Source organism: Pseudonaja textilis, chromosome 5, assembly GCF_049901715.1.
Source record: "Pseudonaja textilis isolate UNSWEBS1 chromosome 5, rPseTex1.2, whole genome shotgun sequence".
In the NCBI taxonomy this organism is placed as follows: domain Eukaryota; kingdom Metazoa; phylum Chordata; class Lepidosauria; order Squamata; family Elapidae; genus Pseudonaja; species Pseudonaja textilis.
In genome coordinates, this window is record NC_141994.1 from 1758036 (window position 1) to 1780000 (window position 21965).

A 21965-nucleotide genomic window follows, 5' to 3' on the forward strand; every position below is an offset into this window, starting at 1 on the left:
CCCAAAGGTGCTTTTTTCTTTTCTTTTCTTTTTTTTTTTTCAAGAGGCTTTCTGGTTTTCTTTGGAAGACGTTTCACTTGTCATCCAAGAAGCTTCTTCAGTTCTGACTGAATGGTGGAGGATGGAAGGATTTATATTCCTTGCCATCATCTGGCCGTTTGTACTCTCTCTGAAAGTCATTGAGGCCACTTGGAGGTTGATCTGTGCCCTGAGGATCGCGCCTGAGCAGGGCAAATGGATGTGGAGCCTTCTCGGGACTGCTGAAAGGACGGTGCTGTAGACAGGAGAAAGGGGGTGGCGCATCCTTCCTCCCTCTGCTGAGACAGGGCTGTGCAATTTTCACGTACGTGGCTTCTTCAGCTCCGACTGGATGGTGAGGAATGGAAGGGTTGACATTGCAAATGGAACTGGTCATTTGCATCCTTTTAGAGAGTCCTTGAGGCCACTCGGAGCAGGGGTGGCCAACCTTTTGGACCACAGGGACCACCAAACTCATAATTTTAAGTCCAGCGGACCACTAATATGAATTTTGACTGAGGGTGGCTTGCTGACGTTGATGGGAAAGTTGGTCCCCTAGTCCAGGGCTGCAGGAGCCACAGGAGTGGCCCTTTGGTCATCCCGGAGCAGCTGCTCCTCCACCCGGGTGTGCAACCAGCCTGCCAGGGACTGCAGGAGCAGCTGCTCCTGGATGACCAAAGGGCCAGTCCTGTGGCTCCTGCAGCTCTGGGCTAGGGGAACCGACTTCCCCACCAGCGTCAGCAAGCCACCCTGGGACGGTTTTCCCTCCCCTGCTGTTGGTTTTACTTTCCAGTTCCAATTGCACGGCTCTACTCAGTGTAAGGTTTGGGCCATGTGGGCGACGCAGCCTTGTGTTCCCGCGTAGCCTGGATTAGTTGCTTTGTGGGGAGGGGCATTTCTCTGTGGACCACCAAAATTTCCTCATGGACCACCAGTGGTCCCCGGCCCACCGGTTGGCGACCACTGACTTGGAGGTTTCATCCACCACTCAAGTGGTGCAAATGGGTGTGGAACTATTCCACTTCTTGGAACTATTGAAAGGACTATGTTATAGACTGGAGATAGATGACATCGTGTCCCTCCTCCTCCTCCTCCTCCTCCTCTTCCTCCTCCTCCTCCGTTGAGAGAGGGCTGTTCAATTTTGACAGAGAAGAGAGGATTGATCTATTATCGAAAGCACCTGAGAGCAGGACAAGAAGCAACGGGTGGGAGCTTGTTAAAGAGAGATCCAACCCAGAACAAAGGAGACATTTTCTGACAGGGAGAACAATTAATCAATGGAACAGCTTGCTTCCTGGAGTTGTGATACTCCATCATAGGACGTTTTCAGAAATAGATGGACAATTATTTGACCAGGACAGTGTAAGTTCTCCTGACTTGAGCAGGGCGGGGTTGGACTATAAGACCTCTAAGGTTCCTTCCAGCCCTATGGTGCTATGTTCTAATTTGTTCTATAAGATTACTTTTGGAGTAATTCCGGAGATCATTCAGAATTCTCCTAGTCAGCGATTTATACTATGGTAGTCAGGGCTCCTAATATCTATTACTTAGCTTAAAGCTTAATAATGATTTTTAGTGTTGTTGTTTTTAAGTGATACATTGCCTTTTATAATTTTATACGGATGGGTTGGAAAATTACAATCTCCGTATTTTAGATTTCCTTCTTCCCCGATTCATATTTTGCTTGCCTTTGTAACCTTTGAATCTTTTTCCCCGGGTCTATTATCTCTCTCTCCTTGCTTAATAGTCTTTCTTTAAAATGTTTAATTAAAAAAAAATATTAAGCAGGGCAATGCTTCCCCCCAAAAAAATCCAATAAGACTCTGAATTTTGTTTCATTTAAACAAATCACTTTCTTAATGAACTACATATTGCACACAGAAACAAAAAAATAAGTAATACGGAAATTATAACAAAAGGAAGTCTATAAAAAAAGCAAACTATACAGGGTACGTATTCATTGAGATAGATAGAGTTCTGCAGAAAGAATTTAGTGAGTTTAGCCCTATATCATTATAATGACCCATAGCTAATCTGTATTAATAGCTGGTTTGTTCATATATGGCTAATAATGTCAGTACGGTAGATAATTGAAGCTGAAGTCTGCATTGTTATCTTTCCAGTGCTGAAGACTAAGTCTCAGACTGAGATTTTTGAATATTTCTAAGGATTTCCGGTTGTTCTGATTGATCATGTATGCCGCAGTCCGGATCCATTGTAAAATCTCGGGGTGGGGACACCATGGCTTCCAAGTATTGTCTCCCTGGTTGCAGAGTTATAGAGCCGAGGCTGAGCACATCATGTACAAAGCCACAAAGATGACCTTGGAGAAATTGCAGTGACAGTGACAAAATATGATTAAGCCCTGGAAATAAAGAAAGCCTTAGAAAAGACACTCAGAGGCTGTCTCTGCCTTAGTTCCCTGGAGTTTTAAGAGCACACAACGGGAGACAAAGATAGATTTCCTCCCTCCCAGGATTTTCTTCTTACTACGTTCTATAAAAATGAGAGCTTCATTCATTCTTGAGTCTGTTTCCTGTTGACACACGGACCAAAATATAATACACACAATGAAATCCTCCCAGTGGATATGATTGAACGAGTGACAGTCTCTTTGTTTACATTAAAAAAAAACAATATTTTTCCACTAGGATTTTTTTCCCCCTGAGATGGAAACCTAGTAGAATTGTCCCAGGTCATTCAGGGATTGGTTACGTTGCAGTTAAATTTGAGACAGTGAAAACTGCATTGACTTCAATTGTCAAAAGAAGCTGTGGCCTAATTAAATCTCTGTAATCTCTCAGCGGGTTGATTGGTTCAACTGGTTGGTTGGTTGGTTGAATAAACAAATACATACGGTCACCCAATTCACATGTAGATGACTGCAAGGGGCTTCCAAAATAAAAACCACAACATAAAAACCGATAAAACCTACCACCCTAGCTCCCCATGGCAGCAGCAACAAATCATTCCAGCCGTTTGATGGACACCATCTTCATTTGAGATCCCCAGGCCCTAAAACCACGTCTTTGGGGCCTTTCAGAACAATTGGATGGGGGCCAACAATACCTCTGGGGCAATGATGTTCCATAGAGAAGGGGCCACCACTGAGAAGGGCCCTTTTCAGGGTCCCAAGAGATGTACCTCCCTAATTGATGACACCAGTAGCATACCCAGCGTTTTCCATCCTGGTTGGCCAGGTGGATGTGACAGGAGAGAGAGAGAGAGAGAGAAATGGTCCTTCAGCTGGCCTGTAGGGGCTTGACATCCACTTCACTGTCCATTCCATAAGTTGAGGATGCCATGAACAGTGATAGGATCATCTCCCAAGTGGGTCAATTTCAGAAAGGCAACATAAGATCAGAGGTTCTCAGCTTGACCTTGGTTCCTTGGGCTCAGAAGGGAAAACTTTCTTTGACCCAATTCAGTGGTGGGATTCTAATGGTTTGGCCCAGTTCTGGCAAATCGGTAGTAAAAAAAAAAAAAGAGCTCTGGATTGGCCTAACCAGCATTTTTTATTCCCGACGATCAGCTGTTCCGGGATTCCGCTCGCTGTCTTACTGCTTCGCCCAGGAGGCTTCCCTGGGGCCCAGGAGGCCAAAAAATGGAGCACGCGGGGGGGAGGGTTGCACCCCCAAAAGTAGAAGAAACCACACCCACCCAGTCACATGGCCATGCCCACCTGGCCACGCCCACCTAGCCACTCCCACCGAACCGGTAGTAAAAATATTTGCATCCCAACCCCGATCCAATTCCAAGCAATCATCCTATTTAGTTCATCGAGAGGAGTTCCCTGAGGAACCGGGCTCTAGCACGACTCCAAGAGCTTGGAAGACAAACCCTGTGGTTCCTGTAACCGGCCCAGGTTGGATCCTACATCCTTTCAGTGTCTGGCTATATTTCCATTGATGCAGTCTAGGACTTCGTTGGTGTCAGTGTTCCAACTAACCAACTCCAACCCGATAAACAAGCCTTTCCTCAAAGTTCCATTTTATTAAAGTTACCCTATTGACCCATCTGAGAAAACCTGAATCGGAGAGTTCTGTGTTTTCCCTTCCCAGAAGAGAAATCAAAGATCCATCCCTTGCGTCCATCAGTCCATCACATGGCCCAATCAAATCTTCATCCCATCTGGAGACATCCCTCCAGTCACTCCTCTCCGGGTACAGGGCAACATGTCCTTGACTCTCTGAGAAAGGAATGTTGTTGTGTCTCGTTTTCTACCCCACTGTGAAATCCCCCCTCCCAGATCCCCAGGCACTGAATGTGGCAGCCTCGAAGCTTCCAAGTACAAAGCAATGGCTTCCAAGTCTGACAGTTTGGCTTCTTTGGCAGCTGCATCACATTGCTGACTCCTACTTAAGTAGTGCTCCACCAGGACGCTGACATCCTTCTCACAGGCACTGCTGATGAGTCAGGTCACGTCTATTCTGTACCTGTGCATCTCTCTAAGCTCAGGACCTGACTTTTCTCACCAGTGAACTGGAAAATAACAAAGTTGGAAGGGACTTTGGAGGACTTCTAGTCCAACCCCCTACTCATGCAGGAGACCTTATACCACTTCAGACAAGTGATTGTCCAATCTCTTCTTCAAAACCACCAGTGATGAAGCATCCACCAACTTCTGGAGGCAACTTCTGTTCCACTGATGGATTGTCCTCATGGTCATGAAGTTCCTCCTTAGTTCCAAGTTGCTTCTCTCCTTGGTTAGTTTCCATCTATTGCTTCTTGTCCTGCCCTTCAGGTGCTTTGGAGAATAGCTTGACCCCCCTCTTCTTTGGGGGCACCCCCTACTACATCTTGTTGAATAGATTATTACAGTAACGTGAAAGGCTTCTAGGAACTCAGAGAAAGATACTGAAGAGTTAGGCGCCTTAAACAAGTTTATTTGCATAGTTGTCCACAGACCTGTTTTGAGGATCAAGAAAACACTTGAATGGACCAAATATTTGAAGAGGCACTTTCACACAGCAACTTATCCAAGACTCATACATTATCCTGCCAAGGTTGTCCTTAGCAATTACATCTGATAACAAGGGAAAATGGTTTTTAATATCAGTACTGTTCCAGTTATGAAATGCTGCTCCTTTGAAGGATGGCTTGACATCTTCATTGCAATTTGATTTTTTTCCCGTTCCCAAGTAACGGGGCAAAAAAACATTTAACCACCGTTTTGGAGGTGATTTTTTTTTTCTAGGAGAACAAAAGAACCTGCTCCAGGTATAAATGCTATTTCAGACTCTTTTATTGACAAGACCATAGAGTTTAGGCCACCGAATGTCATTTTTCCACTCTAGTTTGGTCACGCCTGACTTGGAAGACCGTGTTCTGGGCTAGGAAGTTTAAAAATAGACTTTAACAAACTGGAGTGATTTTTCAGAGGAGCTCTTGCAGGAAGCATTAGGCTAGGAACCAAAAGGGAAATTATGGGTAGGTTTGGCCTGAGGAAGAGTGACCATTATAGACCAATGTGATCAGATACCAGGTCTATACTACCACATGTGGTGGACATGCCCAAAGGGGAAAAATACTGGACTAAAATACATACTTGGTTTGAAAAAACAATAAAGCAACACATAGATTTGAAACCAGAAATAGTCTTGTTGGGTTTATTACCAGAACAATATAATAAAGGGAAGGCCTACTTAACTTTACAGGTATTTACAAGGCAGCAAGAATTGTGCTTGCACAAAAATGGAAAAATGAAGAGATTCCTATAGATGAAAATGTTATAAAAAATACTAAAATGTGCTGAGATGGCTAGATTAACACTCAAAGTCAGAGGTGGGTATTCAGCAGGTTCTGACCAGTTCTGGAGAACTGGTAGCAGAAACTTTGAGTAGTTTGAAGAACTGGCAAATCCCACCTCTGACTGGCCCCACCCCCATCTATTCTCTGCCTCCTGAGTCCCAGCTGATCGGCTGGGTCTTCTTTTGTTGCCCTGCACAGGAGAATGGAGCTGGAAAGCAGGTTAGAGGGGTGGGAAGGGAATGGGGATTTTGCAGTAACCTTCCCCAGTCACGCCCACCAAGCTGGTTCCACGCCCACGGAACCAGTAGTAAAATACCACTACTCAAAAGAAAAGAAAAGAAACAGAATACTTTTTAACATGGGACTTGCTTTACCAATGGCTAACTAACTAACAGTGGCTACAAGGGACGCAGTGGCTCAGTGGCTAAGACACTGAGCTTGTCGATGAGAAAGTTCAGCGCCCCGTAATGGTGTGAGCTCCCGTTCCTTGTTGCAGCTTCTGCCAACCTAGCAGTTTGAAAGCATGTAAGAAAAATGCAAGTAGAAAAATGGGGACCCCTTTGGTGGGAAGGGAACAGCCCTCCATGCGCCTTCGGTGTTTAGTCATGCCGGCCACCTGACCATGGAGACGTCTTCGGACAGCACTGGCTCTTTGGCTTTATAATGGAGATGAACACCGCCCCCTAGAGCCGGAAATGGCTAGCGCATGTATGTGCAAGGGGAACCTTTAAGTCAGGTTTAATGTACAGTACTAATGGTAACTTATAAAGGGCTGTGAATTGAAACACCTTTCATGTAGTTGATGGTTATTCACTTAATGACCGTGTGACTAACTTGACAACTGCAGGGATTCTCTTAACAGCCGCATCAAGAAAGGTCGTAAAATGGGTCAAAGTTCACTTAAAAGCTGTCTCGCTTAGCAACAGAAATATTGTGCTCCATTGTGGTCCTAAGTCGAGGACTACCTGCAGCTACGACGGTTGTGGCACCCCAGGCCGCGTGATTATGGTTTGCAACCTTCCCAGCTGGCTTCTGACAAGGAAAGTCAATGCAAGGAACCTGTCAGATTGGGTGTGACTCACTTAACATCCGCCTTGTTTTAGCGACAGAAATTCCAGCCCTAATTGTGGTGCTTAAGGGGAAAGCTTATCTGTATGCAATTAGAATTCCTTCCAAATCTGCTTTCTTTTAACCTGACAGATTTCACAAACGGAAGGACTCCCCTTGTTTTAACATTTTCATCCTCAAACAATATCATCTTTGGGGGGATAATTCCTACTTTAAAAACACGCAACTGTGAGCAGCGAAACAAAGGAAATTGCCTTGGAGCGTCAGCGAAAGCCGCAAACCGTCTTTCTAATATATCACCAAATGTATGTTATTAGCCGTGTTTGGAATAGATATGAGAGCAGAGCATTATTTTGGAAAAGCAGCTTTTACAGGGGGGCAAATCAAATGGACATTAACCAGGGCGTTTTCGGGCCGAGACATAAAACTCAGGGACCTGCTGTGAAATAGTCCTTGTTTCTGGAAAGTTTCCTATTACAACTTCAATTTACTTTCCGGGGCTTGGAAATTCCTCGTTCCCCTTTCCCCTGACAGGAACCTAATTAAAACAGCTTGTGAACTGAAGAAAAGTGTGATTCCGCTTGCTATTCCCCCACTACCCCCACCCATGGATTTGCCCCTCTCTCACTTGGTTTGCAACCAGACAGGTCCAAATATTCCTTTCAGGGCGCGTTGATGTTGATTTTTCAAGCCTGGTAAACTCTCACCTGTCTTATCCACCCGGCCTCCACCAAAACCCTTGAGGATTTGGGGTTTTTTTTGTGTGCTATGAATTCTTTGCCGCAGTCTCAGCCTTTTTTGCCCCCATGTTTCTTCAGCTGGGGGACCATAATGAAAAAGGAGCCTTAAAACGCAGCGCATAAATCTACTCTAAATAACCAGCGGTGGAAACCCGAGCTTTTATTTTTCCCCGTTGCCAAGGCTGCCATTTGCAATTTAGCATCGCTTGAAAGGGGTCCTTGGAGCTTTGCAGAATCCACACAACACACACACACACACACACACACACACACACACACACACGAGTTAAACTTTCTTCCCTCTGATCCATGGGGGTGGGTAGGGAGGTTTGGCTTCCGATACTGGCAAGTCCTTGATGTATGACCGCAGAGAAGCTGCTACAGTTGTAAGTGTGAAAATTGTTCGTAAGTTATTTTTTCAGTGTCATTGTAACTCTTTTTTCCCAGTATGTGTTTTATTTTTATTCAGAAACGTGTTGAATACAGTGTATTGTCCGAGTATGTCATTTACAGAAAGAACAAAAGAAAAACAAACAGAAGTAACAACATATATAGTAATATCAATAATAAAGTAGTGTAACAAAATAATTTTAACTAGATTTCTCTTTGTATTAGCTTATTGATACTTCCGTTAATTATATTGACATGTTTATAATTATCAACCCTCTTTCATACATAAACATACATAAATTCCTACATAAACGGTAATCTTCCCTCACCTACGATCTACCTCTTATCTCTAACCTCTCGTAAAATCTATTCCATGTTCAGTAATATTCTTTATCTTCTTTGTCCTTTATTTTTAATGTCAATCTATCCATCTTTGCACAGTCTAGTATTTTCTGAATTACGTCCTTATCTATTCTCATTTTTCCAATATTGTGCAAATACAATCTTTGCTGCTGTCAATAGATGAAAAACCAAATATACAGTCCCTCTTTTTCATAGCCCTCTGGCATTTTATCCAACAGTGTCGTTCAGGGTGGGATTCAGCCGGTTCGCACCAGTTTCTGAGCAGTTTGGTGGACTGGTTGTTGGAAGAAATCATTAGGGCAGAGAACCGGCGGTTCAATTATTTGAATCCTACCACTGGTGTCCTCGTATCTTTGAACGGTCACTAAACAAACTTGTAAGTCAAGAACTACCTGTATGACTTTTATACCACATGCCTGCTGCCAGGAGACAACCTAGAACAAATGCTCCTGGGTGGGGCATTATTTGGACCTCATACAAGATCTAGACCAGGAGTCCCCAAACTTGGCAATTTTAAGACTTGGTGGACTTCAACTCCCAAAATTCTGGGAGTTGAAGTCCACAAGTCTTAAAGTTGCCAAGTTTGGAGGCCTCTGATCTAGACCGTGAATCACAGGGGCCTTTCCTAACTGCTTGGGTGGAGAAGGAGACCCTGGACTCAGAACCAGGGTCACCTCTAAAAATATGTGGGATTTGCATGGTCTCCTTGTGAGGAGGAGCAGGAGATGGGCTGACACCCTGCTCTAAGTTCATTTCCCAATCTTTGCCCCTCACAAAGAGCCTTTCAGAGCAACCGGGTGTAAACAGATTAGATAATCCCTCTCTACTCATCCAGCTGTGTGACCACCACCCAACGGAATGTCCTCCTGGGGTGTCAACTATTTTGGTCCTTCGATGGCACACAGACCAGGCTTTCTGCGGAGTTACTAACATGAGTATCCTTAGATGAAGCCATGCCAAGAGTCCAGCTCATCCTGTTCCAGTGAGGGGACACAGAGAGAGAGAGAGAGAAAGAGAGAGAGAGAGAGAGAGAGAGAGAGAGAGAGAGAGAGAGAGAAGCGTCTTTGGGTAGGGAAATATATTTTTCCATTGAGCTAATCTAGGGAGCAGAAGGAGTCGTCCAGGAATCAAGAATTTTTCTCAGTTTCTCAGAGGGACGGAACAAAAGACTCGGCCTCTTTCTTTAGAAAGACAGACAGATAGATAGATATAGATGTATATATGATAGATGGATAGTGATAGCTGGATGGATGGAGATAGATAGATAGATAGATAGATAGATAGATAGATAGATAGATAGATAGATAGATAGATAGATAGATAGATAGATAGATAGACAGATAGATAGATCGATAGACAGACAGACAGACAGACAGACAGACAGACAGACAGACATGGATAGATAGAGATGGATAGAGATAGAGATAGATAAATGATAGATGGAGAGAGAGAGAGAAAGATGGATAGATATAGATGGATAGGTATGGATAGATAGATGAAAGAGGGAGAGACAGAAGGAGAGGGAGAGAGAGAGAGATGGATACAGATAGATAAAGATGGGTATGGATAGATAGATGAACGATAGATGGATAGAGATAGATGATAGATGATATAGACAGCTATGGATGGGTGGGTGGGTGGAGAGAGAGAGAGAGAGATGAATAGATATGGATAGATGGATAAATGATAGATGATAGAGATAGATAGATAGATAGATAGATAGATAGATAGACAGAGACAGACAGATTAAAAATCAACAGAAATTGAGAGTTTCAGGACTAAAGAAGATGATATTAAACAAAAGCTTTTTTGTTGCTCTTGTAGCTTTCTCCTAAGCTGTTTCAAAAGTAGATTTCTTTCTTAAAAAATTGAAAGCACTATTACAACATTAATTTTTTTTTAAAAAAAAAAATGTATCATTAGGTATCATTTTAATGCCATTTTAGCATTTAGCTATTGTTAGTTTGGTAATTTCAGTTCATGTAGTCTTCAGTTGCATTGTGTTAATTTCTTCCTGTTACACACACATTCTCTCTCTCTCTCTCTCTCTCTCTCTCTCTCTCTCTCTCAGAATTGTATTGCAACCAGCGGTTCTACCTGAAGCTGCTCAATAAATTTTGGTTTTAAAGGGCTGTGTTTATCTATTTTTATGGTGTTACGTTTAAATTTTTATATTTGTTGCAAGACCGCCTGTTTTTGATTCAGGCAGCTGCTTCTCGGCACAAATTAAGAGGACGTGAGAAGAACAGTTCGATTTGTAGGTTGCGTGTCGGTTCCTTTCGCGCCTGTAGAAAATCTGTTTTTCTCAGACAGCTAATAATTTTAGGTTTTTTGAACAGCTCTTGGGCCACTTGGTTAATGATCAGAATGAAATCTGTCCCGTGTTTTCCAAGATGTTCCTTAGATACTGGAATACCTGGTGTCAGGGGCGGGATTCAAAAATCCCAACAACCAGTTTGCTGCCCAGTTGCTGGGTGGGCGTGGTCATGGTGGGCGTGGCCTACCGGAACTCCCAGTAGGACCGTTTTTCACCTTCCCCGGAGTCCGGAGGCTTCCCTCGGCCCTTCGGAAGCCACAAACAGGCCCAGAGCCTCCGTGCAGACCCTGCCCTTAACCTCCATGGAAAATGGGCCACCTGGAGACTCCTGGGAGGGGCGGGGCAGGGCGGGAGGGGCCTGCCAGTCGGTCCAAATACCAGTTCGGTGAACCAGATGTAAATTTAACATCCAATTCGTCCGAACCGGTCCAAACCGGTAGAATCCTATCCCTGCCTGGTGTGTATTTACGACCATTGCAATATCCCGAAGTTGTTTGACACACACACACACACCCCTTTGTATACTTCCCAGCCAACTTCTGACAAACAATGGTTGGATTTGCTTAAGGCTGATTTGCTTAATGACTAGAGGTTTTACTTTACGGCAGCGAATTCCCTTAATAATTGTGGCCAAATGGTCGTAAAATCAAATGCGATTCACTTAACAACTGCCTTACCTAGCAGTGGGAGTTCTGGTCTCGATTATTTCATAAGTTGAGGATTATCTGTAATGACATGTTAGGGGTTCCGTCCCTCTGATATCTTCTTTCTTTGGTGTTTATCTTTGGCAGCCTAGATTAATTACAAATGAGCCATCTGATCTATCTAACTCTAATTAGCATGCCGGTTACTACATCCCTTTAAATCTTGGTTATTTTGTTTGGTTGAGCTGTTGGTTTTATTTGAGAGATGAAGAAAGGAGATTCTCCCAATCCCCGAACCTCAGTCCTTTCGTTGCAATGTTAACTTAGAAGTCTTTGAAGCTTTCTCATTTAGGGGGCTCAGTGTCTAAGATGCTGAGCTTGTCGATCACAGAGGTCGACAGTTCGGCGGTTTGAATCCTTAGCATTGCTGCGTCCCGGAGGGAGACTCCTGTACCTTGTCTCAGCAGCTTCTGCCGACCTCGTAGTTCGAAAGCATGTAAAAAATGCAAGTAGATCAATAGGGATCCCTTTGGTGTTCCCTGCGCCTTCCAAGGCATTTAGTCCTGCCGGCCACATGACCACAGAGACATCTTCGGACAAAGCTGGTTCTTCGGCTTTGTAATGGAGATGAGCAGCGCCCCCTAGAGCCAGAGATGACTAGCACGGATGTGCGAGGAGGGAAACCTTTACCATTTGGGTTACAATACGGCCCATGGTTTGTTACCTGTGCTCATTGGATTGCCGCTAAGAAGGAGGCTTTTAAGCAGAAGACTGGACCGCCATTTGCCTGAAATGGGGTGTAGGGTCTCCTTCTTGAGGTCCCTTCCCACTCGGTTAAGGAATTGTTAAGCTTGCCTTGGATCGGTTCATCAGAAAGTCCAACCTGTGCGTGGGACTTGATTTGAAGAGCTAGACCGAGGGCGGGTTGCAAGCGAGAGAGGAAAGGAGAAAAGGATTTTCATGGAAACGCCGAAGAATGCTTCCTTCTGTTTGAAGAACCCATTTAACTGTCCCGGGAGCTAATTTATACCACTTCCTTTCAATAGCTGTTTTGCTAATGTATGCCATATGTTAATACCGTTCTTGTTTGTGATTTGTGGAGCTCTTGCCGTTCCCTTTTTCTTCTTGTAACCTAGAAATTTGGCGCAGGCTGGACAGATTTACGTCCGTCTTTTGAAATAAATCTGAAGGCCAACCACCTTTCCGGTCACCCCCAAGGGGCTCCTGGCCCCACTGAGACTCAGCTCCACATTCTCAAAGGCCTTGAAGCTCTCAGGATGGGCTTTCACAAAGAGGGTTTGTGTCTCTCCTGCCCTGGGAAGCACTCAAGGTGTGTGAGGGGTGAGCCAGGGCACGGAGGGGAGGGGCCAGCCGGGGTTTGGGGGGGAAGCCGTGGAGAGGAGCGAAGGGCAATCTCAGGAAGGGAAGAGCCACTTTTCAGAGAAGGGGGGGGTGTTGTGATGTTATCTTCACGTGATTCTTTTTCTTCCAAAGGGAAAGTGAATTTGGGCAGGAGGGAGGGATGATAGAGAGATAGAGGGAGGGAGGGAGAGAAGAGAAGAGAAAGAGACACAGAGAGAGTTAATAGAGAGCTGAAAGAGAGAGAGAGAGAGAGAGAGAGACAGAGACACAGAAAGATAATAAAGGACAGTGTGAGAAGGAAAGTAGGTAGAGAGAGAGAGAGATGACAGACAGATAAGATAGTTGGCTAGATAGATAGATAGATAGATAGATAGATAGATAGATAGATAGATAGATAGATGGATAGATAGATAGATAGATAGATGATAGATAGATAGATAGATAGATAGATAGATAGATAGATAGATAGATAGATAGATGATAGAGGGATGATAGAGGGATGATAGATAGAAGATAGATAGATAGAAGATAGATAGATAGATAGATAGATAGATAGATAGATAGATAGATAGATAAGAATGAATGATGGAAGGAGGGAGGAGGGAAAGAAAAGAAAGAAAGAAAGGAGGGAGGGAGGGAGGAAAAAAGAAAGAAAAGAAATAAAGAAAGGAGGAAGGAAGGAAAAGAAAAGGAAGGAAAGAGGGAGGGAGGAAAAAGAAAGAAGGGAGGGAGGAAAAGAAAGAAAGAAAAGAAAGAAAAAGAAGGAAAGAAAGAAAGAAGCGAGGGAGAGGAAAAGAAAGGAAGAGGAGGAAAAGAAGGAAGGAAGAAGGAAGGAAGGAAGGAAGGAAGGAAGAAAGAAAGAAAGAAAGAAAGAAAGAAAGAAAGAAAGAAAGAAAGAAAGAAAGAAAGAAAGAAAGAAAGAAAGAAAGAAAGAAAATATTTTTTTCCTCTCTGGCCATGTGTGCTGCTTATGATGCTCAGTCAAGGGACTGTCAGGGGAAGCAATCTGGATGGTGTGTCTCATAAAACAGGAAGGCTTATATATACATGAATCGAGACTTCCTGTTCTCAGGAAAGGCATCTCTTGGAGGCCAGAGGTACCCTCCTCTGTGTGTCACCTGATTCTGGGGAAGGAAGTGAGTCACCCAGCATTCTCCTGTTTCCCACATTTAGGGCCTTCTTTTCACAGTAGTGGTTGTCCTTGGCCAACGAACGCCTAAGTTGAGGTTATGCTGAATTGGATACCCTTCGTCCTCAGGCCTCCAAGCTCTCCTGCCTAGACTGCCCAACTCTGAGCTCCGCACAGGGGCCTCTCTTGAAACTTCTCACAAAACCTGCCTCTCCATATCTCCACCAACTTCCTGATGTGCGCCAACATCTCTTGCTGAATCGCGAGAATCCCCATTTTCTATAGGGAAAGGTGTTTTCCTGAGGCATTCCTGTCATTTGGCATCCAAGCAGAAGAAATAACTCCTCTAAAAGCCAACTGATCGAGGGAACTTCTAAACCACAAAGAAAAGGTTCATTATCTCTATTTCTGATGTCTCCCGGGGTCGATCAAATCAATGACCCAAGACATGAGAACTGGAGAAGCAACTGGGATCTAGGCTTTCGGTTTTCGGTGTTTTCAGCATGAGTCAGGCAAAGTTGGAAGTACATTCGGGTGAGTTTGTTCGGTTGGTCAGTCAGGAATTATTTAAGTATAACGGGTGCTTCCCTTTTCCCAAGATGTCTTCTGAGCTCCTAGATTGTCCAGTGATGGTGAGGTTCCGATTGGGAGACAGAAATTGTACTGTGTCTCCCCGAAAATAAGACCCTGTCTTATATATATATATATTGCCACACCCCAAAAGGCACTAGGTCTTATTTTCAGGGGATGCCATCCACTGATTAATCTCACTTCCACACATCGCCCCCGGCCTCCTTTTTGCTGTCAGAGGCCTTCAGGAACTACTTCTTTCTGCAGCCGGACAGGCTTTCCTGAAGGCCTCTGGAGTCAATAACAGAGCTCCGGATCGATCCAGAGCTTTGTTCTCAGCTCCAGAGGCCTTCAGGAAAGCCTTGTTGGCTGCAGAAGAAGTGGGCTGGCAAGGCAGGTGTCGGGGTGTGCGAGGCCTGGCTGCAACCGTCCAAAGGTAAATAGTAGGGCAGCTCCACCGCCCCCATTGCCATCCTAGCTTAATTTTTACCCATGCACTTTGGAGTGGGTGGGATCTTAATTGGGTCTTATTTTGGAGGTAGGGCTTATATTGGATGCATGTGTAAAAAAAATCAAGCTAGGGTAGGTCATATTTTGGGGGAAACAGGGTAGTCATGTTGGTGTCCTTGGTAGCAGAACTGGATAAGGAAACAGATGGTTGGATGGGTATTTATATGAGTAAGATACCAAACAGGTATTGCTGCCTGTCTGTCCATGCTCTCCACCTTCCAGGGAAGAAGAAGAGGACCTCAGAAGGAAGGATGCTCTAGGTTTTGTTCCTTAGAAACAGCCTAGGAGCATAAGTGAGGACAGGTCCTGTACTTGCCGACTGGAAAAGTCTCTGAATGATGCTGGTGATTCGGTCAATGGGCCATTTGAGCATCTTTTGTGACAGGTCATCTTCTCTCATCTTCATCTTTCAGTCCATCAGAGATATCAAATTACTTCTTCCTCTCCACAAGGATCAGCTGGGGATATTTTTTGTCTGGGGAGATTTCATCCAGGTCATAGTTATCCCAAAGGTGCTTTTTCCCAAAAGCTAAACGTCTCGATTATTTTTCCTTTGAAAATGTTTCATTCCAAGAAGGTTCTTCAGTTCTGAAGTCCAGTTGCCTTTTGGAAAAAAATGACTTTTTGGGTTTGTTTTTGCCTTTGTTGATTCAGGAGTTTCTGAGCTTCTACTGATGTCCTCCAGAAGTACTAGAATTATAGTTATAACCAGATTTTGTTAACGTGATGCTGGAGTATCAATATATCTAGAAGATCCACGATGAAGGCAACTGTTTGTCAGAAGTGGGGTAGGGTTTCCTGACTAAGTAGGGAGTTGGACTAGAAGACCTCCAAGGTCCCTTCCAACTCTGTTATTCTAATTGTTCTTCTAACTATGGTTAAGTGTGCATCCAAGAAATACCATAGTAATGAAGTCCACAATCCACATGTCAATGGAGAGTCTCAGCCATCCAGGTCATGGTTATCCTGAAGGTGCTTTTATCAAAGGGCAACTGGACTTTGTCTATCAACAGAGGGGGCGGGATACAACACTATCTATTTCCAGTCTATAACACAATCCTTTCAGCAGTCCCATGAAGGCTCCACCCCCATTTGCACTACTCAGATGACCCCGAGGACACAGATAAACCTCCAAGGGGCCTCTCAAGAAGAGCGCTAATGACCAGAGGATCTACAAGGAATATTAATCCTTCCATTCCTCCCCATTCAGTCAGAACTGAAGAAAGCTTCCTGTGTGAGAAGCGAAACGCCTTCAAGGAAAAACAAAACCCAGTTGCCTTTTGAAAAAGCACTTTGGGGTCAATGGTCCAAATTCTGTGTAAAATTCATTTACCACAAAGTCATCTTCATTTTAGCCTGGGCAGCTGCCATCTTTCTTTTAACAATGAGCACTTGTAAAAGTTTTCATTTCAAATATCCATGATGCCTTTTATGTTTGGCCTGTTAGATGACTGCATATTCGTGGCAACCTGTTTTCTTTTTCTTTCTTTTTCTTTTATAAAATGTTCTTTGTTTCAGCACATTAGAACTCACAATACCTCAGAACAGGCTGTTTAAACGGCAGCCTGCTGGGTGGATGGTACAGCAAAACAAGACTGGCAGTAAACATGTTGGCTAACATTTAAAAGTCCTGACAGATTAGCTGCAGAACAAATACAATCAAGTCAACAACAGATTACGGCATCATAACAGATTATCTGAACCAGTAACAGATTATCTGAATTATCAAAATTAAAGGGGACACACACACACACACACACACACACACACACACACACACACACACACACACAATATATATATATATATATATATATATATATATATATATATATATATATATATATATATATATTATTCAGCTTTGTTCGGGTATTTTCCCATGTCATTGTAGTTGTGCTTTCACAGCCGTTTCTGTTTTAAATTTGGGGCTAGCCTACTGCTGTGCCAGAATGTTTTTTTCTTAATCCTGATTGGTTGGGAGTCTTGGTCTTTGTTTATTGGTTTTGGAGTTTGCTGTGTTCTGCTTGATTGATGTTTCTAATATCTTCTGTCTGTTTTGTAGCTTTTTTTTTGTCTTGATTGGCTGGCAACATTGTGTTTCCTGGAAACACAATATTCCACACTAAAAGCCTCCAATACAGGAAACACAATGTTGCCAGCCAATCAAAACACAAAAAAAGCCACAAAACAGACAGAAGATATTAGAAACACCAATCAAGCAGAACACAGCAAACTCCAAGACCAATAAACGCAGACCAAGACTTCCAACCAATCAGGATGAAGAAAAAAACATTCTGGCACAGAAGTAGGCTAGCACCAAATTTAAAACAGAAACGGCTGTGAAAGTCTGACTCACAGATGGACACAATACAGAAGCCTGATGATGGCAGATGAGATTCTGCTGAAATGTTGCTACAACTTTAAAAGCACAACTACAATGACATGGGAAAATACCCGAACAAAGCTGAATACCATACATGTAAGCACCTGTGAAAACTTAAGATAGATAGATAGATAGATAGATAGATAGATAGATAGATAGATAGATAGATAGATATACACATACACACACACACACACACACACACACAGAGTGCTATCCTAGCTAATTCATTTCATTTTGTACAATTGCCTGATGAATTCTTTATACATCAGATGAGATGAGATGAGATGAGATGAGATGAGATGAGATGAGATGAGATGAGATGAGATAAATCTTATTTTTCTTTTAGGCCACTGGTGTTGTATATTTGTGACCAAGTAAGGAATTTTGTAGTATAGTAACTTTGTGGGCAGGAATTAGGACAAAACCTAACAGCATTCAGTGATCTTTTGAACACCTAACAACCTTATTTGTATTCCCAATTAATTTTCCCTATTTATTAGCAATTAACACATCTGGAAGATTAGTGATGAAAGGAAAGCTTCTATGCTATCCAAAAATCAACAACATGTCTCTAAAAACACAGCAGGCAAAAGCCTAGTGTTGTATTGTGCTGCATTGTATTGTGTTGTGTTGTATTGTGGTCCAGCTGGAAGTGGTGTAGGGACCTCCTGTCTTCTACCTGTCCAAGCCCAACTATGTATATCAAGTTTTCCCTTAATAAAACTAATCCTCTCTGTCAAGAGGAAGAAACTTAGGAAAGCTACACAGGGAACCATGTTATTATTAAGATGGTGACTTGGTCATTGGTTGCCCTCTCCCCTCTTTGGAAGAGCTTTATGGCTCCCGCAGCCTTAAGAAAGTTCAAAACATCCTCAAAGATCCATACCTCATCCTGGGAACCCCCTTTTTTTGAACTATGACCATCTGGCAGGCGGTACCGGACAATAAAAACACAAGGACAAATGGGCTGAAAAACAGCTTCTATCCCAGGGCAGGAATTCTATTGAATCCTACTGTATAATGCAATATTAATGCAATATCAGAGGTTTTCAATTCAATGTACAGAATGTGAAGGAGGTCTGTTTGTGTTTATTTTCATAGTCATAATGTACACTGAAGATGGCATTTAATTTCGTTGTAGGAGGTGCAATGACAATAAACTAAACTAAACCAGGAAGTTCAAATAATTTACCTCTTTGGCTAATCGCCATTTTCTTCCCCCTAACTAACTCATGCAATAACTGTCAGAAGATAAGAATTATCTCTTTTTTTTTTTCAAAGTCTACCCTGTTGGTCAATGAGAACCATCTGACTTCATAACGGATGTTGTAGGTCATGGTTGGTTGCTGCTCTCAGTAACTGTACACATTTTTGTATTGCAGTTCACTTACGCACTGGGGAGCTACGGTAAGCAAGCTGATAGTTTTGGACCACGAATCCCACAATCCCTTGCCATTGTCATACAGGTGTACTAGCTCTTAGAAGTTGTCTTACCTTTGAGAACGTCAGTTGTGTATTCCTGTGGTGGAGCTAGGCTAGCGAAGGTCACGGTGATAACAGTGGTGGGTTCTCTACCTTTAAGAAAACCAGACTGCTATATTTCAAAGAACCAGGTCCGTCCCTTGAGAGTAAAGTTTTGGTAAAGTGAAGGTAGTCTACAAGTGGTCTTTTCTATCTTCAGTTTCTCTGCCTTAGGTGGGAATTGTAGCTCAACACACCCCATTAGGGATGCACTTGGGCAAGTTATTCCCATTGTATATTTATCTACTCAGTGTCTCCATCTAATAAGAACCCTGTTAGTGTGAACTGGTTCAACTATTCAAGAAAGTCACCCTAGCAAGTGAAGGTTGTCTTCCAAATACTTTGCCTCAGTAGTCCTTCTTCTCTCCAGCTGCTTTCCCTGGAATGATTGGTTGTCTACATTCCCTGGAATAGTTGGGTCGCTCCAAGGGAACAGCAGTCAACCAAAACAGGTTGTTTGCTGCTTACTCATGGAAGCTCCGTGAGGCTTCAAAGAAACACCTGGTGGGACATGTCTATGGTGATTCTCCATCATCCAAGGTCATAGTTGTCCCCAAGGTGCTTTTTCAGGACACAAGTGGACTTTCTGGTTTTTCTTTGAAGATGTTTCCCTTCTCATCCAAGAAGCTTCTTCAGCTCTGAAGCGTCTTCTTCAAAGGGAGGTCTTCAGAGCTGAAGAAGTTTCTTGGATGAGAAGCAAACATCTTCGAAGAAAAACCAGAAAGTCCAAGTGCCTCTTGAAAAAAGCAACTTGGGGACACCTAGTCGGATAAGGCCTCCGTCCCAGAGCCTCTCTGAAGCGAAGCCTTGATTTGAAACAGCGTCGCCTCTTAATTGAAAACAGGCTCCAAGGAATGTGGAGGCCTCTTCCCACTCTAGAGGCCAACCAAATCAAGTCAACCCACTTCAATCTCCACTTTGAGGCATCAAGGTGGAATGAGGGCAAGGCAGGAAGACAGTCTGAATTGAGGTGATGTCTTCGACAGTCTCCTCTTCAACTTATCCTCCAAAACTGAGTTAATCCATAAACAAGTATTGAAGCTTACTTGATTCTTAGCATCTTTTGGAGTCATCATATATTTGCTGGCATCTACCTAGTATGTAGTATATGTATACCTAGTATATATCTGGTATATAGTATATGGTGTCTACCTACACTTAGACTGGGTGAAACCAGGCTTAATAGCAGTAACTGGGAGATGGATCTTGGAGTCTTACTGGACAACCAATTAAAGATGAGCCAGCCGTGTGCAGCAGCATCCAAAAAAGCCAATGCAATCCTAAGTTGAGTTAATAGAGGGATACAATCAAGACCAAGGGAGGTACTAATACCACTCGATAAAGCCTTAGTAAGACCACAGCTAGACTACTGCATCCAATTTTGGTCACTACGCTATTAAAAAAGATGTTGAGACTCTGGAAAGAGTGCAGAGAAGAGCAACCAGGATGATGAGGGGATTGGACGCTCAAACATATGAAGAACGGTTACAGGAACTGGGCCTGGCTAGTCTAGTGAAGAGAAGGACCAGGGGAGACAGGAGAGTATTTGAAGGGCTGCCCCAGAGAGGAAGGGGTCAAGCTATTTCCCAAGGCACCCAAAGGCCAGTCAAGGAATAATGGATAGAAACGGAACAAGGAGAGATTCTAAGCTAGAAATAAGGAGGAATTTCCTGACAGTGAGAACAGCCAACCAATGGAACACAAGTTGCCCTCAGAAGTTGTGGGAGCTTCATCACTGGAAGAGACCAGACTGCCATTTGTCGGAAATGGTGTCAGGTCTCCTGCTTGGGTAGGGAGTTGGACTAGATGACCTACAAGGCCCCTTCCAACTCTGATTATCTGTAGTCATCCCAACTTGATGTAAATGACTGTGCAGACAGATTGAAATGCGATTTGTTGGGGGGGAAATTATGACGTTTGAGACGTGAAGGTGACATGGGTTGGTAACGCCCTACCTCAGCTTTAGAGATTCTCCAGTTACTAACATCGGTGGGTGTTTGTCATTCGGGGGGAGGGTGGGGTATTAATTTTTGTGGGAGAAGATCCACTGGCTCTCTCGGTCGCGCCTCTACACTTCATGTCACATGTGCATGTGTGTGCACGTGCACAGGCTTATGGTAGAAACCAAAACGTCATTCTTGATGGCTTCTTGAAGAGCGTGGAACACCAGGCATTGTGAGGTGCATGGCTCAAGCATTGCGGTCTATGAATGTCTCTAGGGGGGCGCTGGCTCAACCCGGTCTGTGTCATCAGCTCTGGCCAATGTTGCTATCACTGCACGCATGTCCACCAGAAGACACAAGTCCTCCTCCATCCCTTGTTTGAACCTCCTCCTCCTCCTCCTCCTCGCCCTTCCCCCATGCTGCTGCTGCCTGTCTGAGCCTGTTCTTTGTTGTCTCTCTCTCTTTCAGCCCAAGCTTTTATCCAAGGAGCTGCTAGATCTGGTAGCATCCCATTTCAACCTGAAAGAAAAGGAATATTTCGGAATCGCCTTCACCGATGAGACGTAAGTGTCTTGAGGACCAAGAGTCCACCGTTTAGAAGATCAAGGAAGGTTTGCTTTCTGGAGAAATTGCTCCCCGGATTAATAATTCTCTGGAGAATCTCAATCATGGTGGTCCCCCAAGGTGTTTTTTCCAAAAGGCACCTGGGTTTATTTTCTTTCTTTTTTTAATCAAGTTTTTTTTCAGTTTATATATACGTATTTTGAATGCAATGTGTTGTCCGGGCATTTCATTTTACAGAAGGAAATTTAAAAAAAAAACCAAATAACAAATATACTGATAGCTGTTGCAGTAGCCCTTAGACTTATACACCGCTTCACGGGGCTTTCCAGCCCTCTCTAAGTGGTTTATAAAGTCAGCCTCTGGCCCCCAACAATCTGGGTCCTCATTTTACCCACCTCAGAAGGACGGAAGGCTGAACCAACTGTCAACCGGTCAGGATCCAACTCCTGGCAGTGGGCAGAGTTAGCCTGCAGCACGGCCTTCTAATCATTATGCAAGGAAGGAAGGAAGGAAGGAAGGAAGGAAGGAAGGAAGGAAGGAAGGAAGGAAGGAAGGGAGGAAGGAAGGAAGGAAGGAAGGAAGGAGAGGAGGAGGAAGGAAGGAAGGAAGGAAAGGAAGGAAGGAAGGACGGAGAGGAGGAAGGAAGGAAAGGAAGGAAGGAAGGGGAAGGAAGGAAGGAAGGAAGG

At 43.7% G+C, this 21965-nt stretch overlaps 1 protein-coding gene across 8 annotated transcripts in view; it reads left to right on the plus strand.

The window, feature by feature from the left end:
• The window catches only part of FRMD4A (FERM domain containing 4A), a 346975-nt gene that overhangs the window by 219284 nt on the left and 105726 nt on the right, over positions 1-21965 (plus strand). For all 8 annotated transcript variants that reach the window (XM_087933907.1, XM_087933909.1, XM_087933906.1 and 5 more), the window contains exon 3: positions 21184-21278. In XM_087933907.1, coding sequence (XP_087790033.1) covers positions 21184-21278 — 95 coding nt within the window. The remainder of the gene's footprint in view (positions 1-21183; positions 21279-21965) is intronic.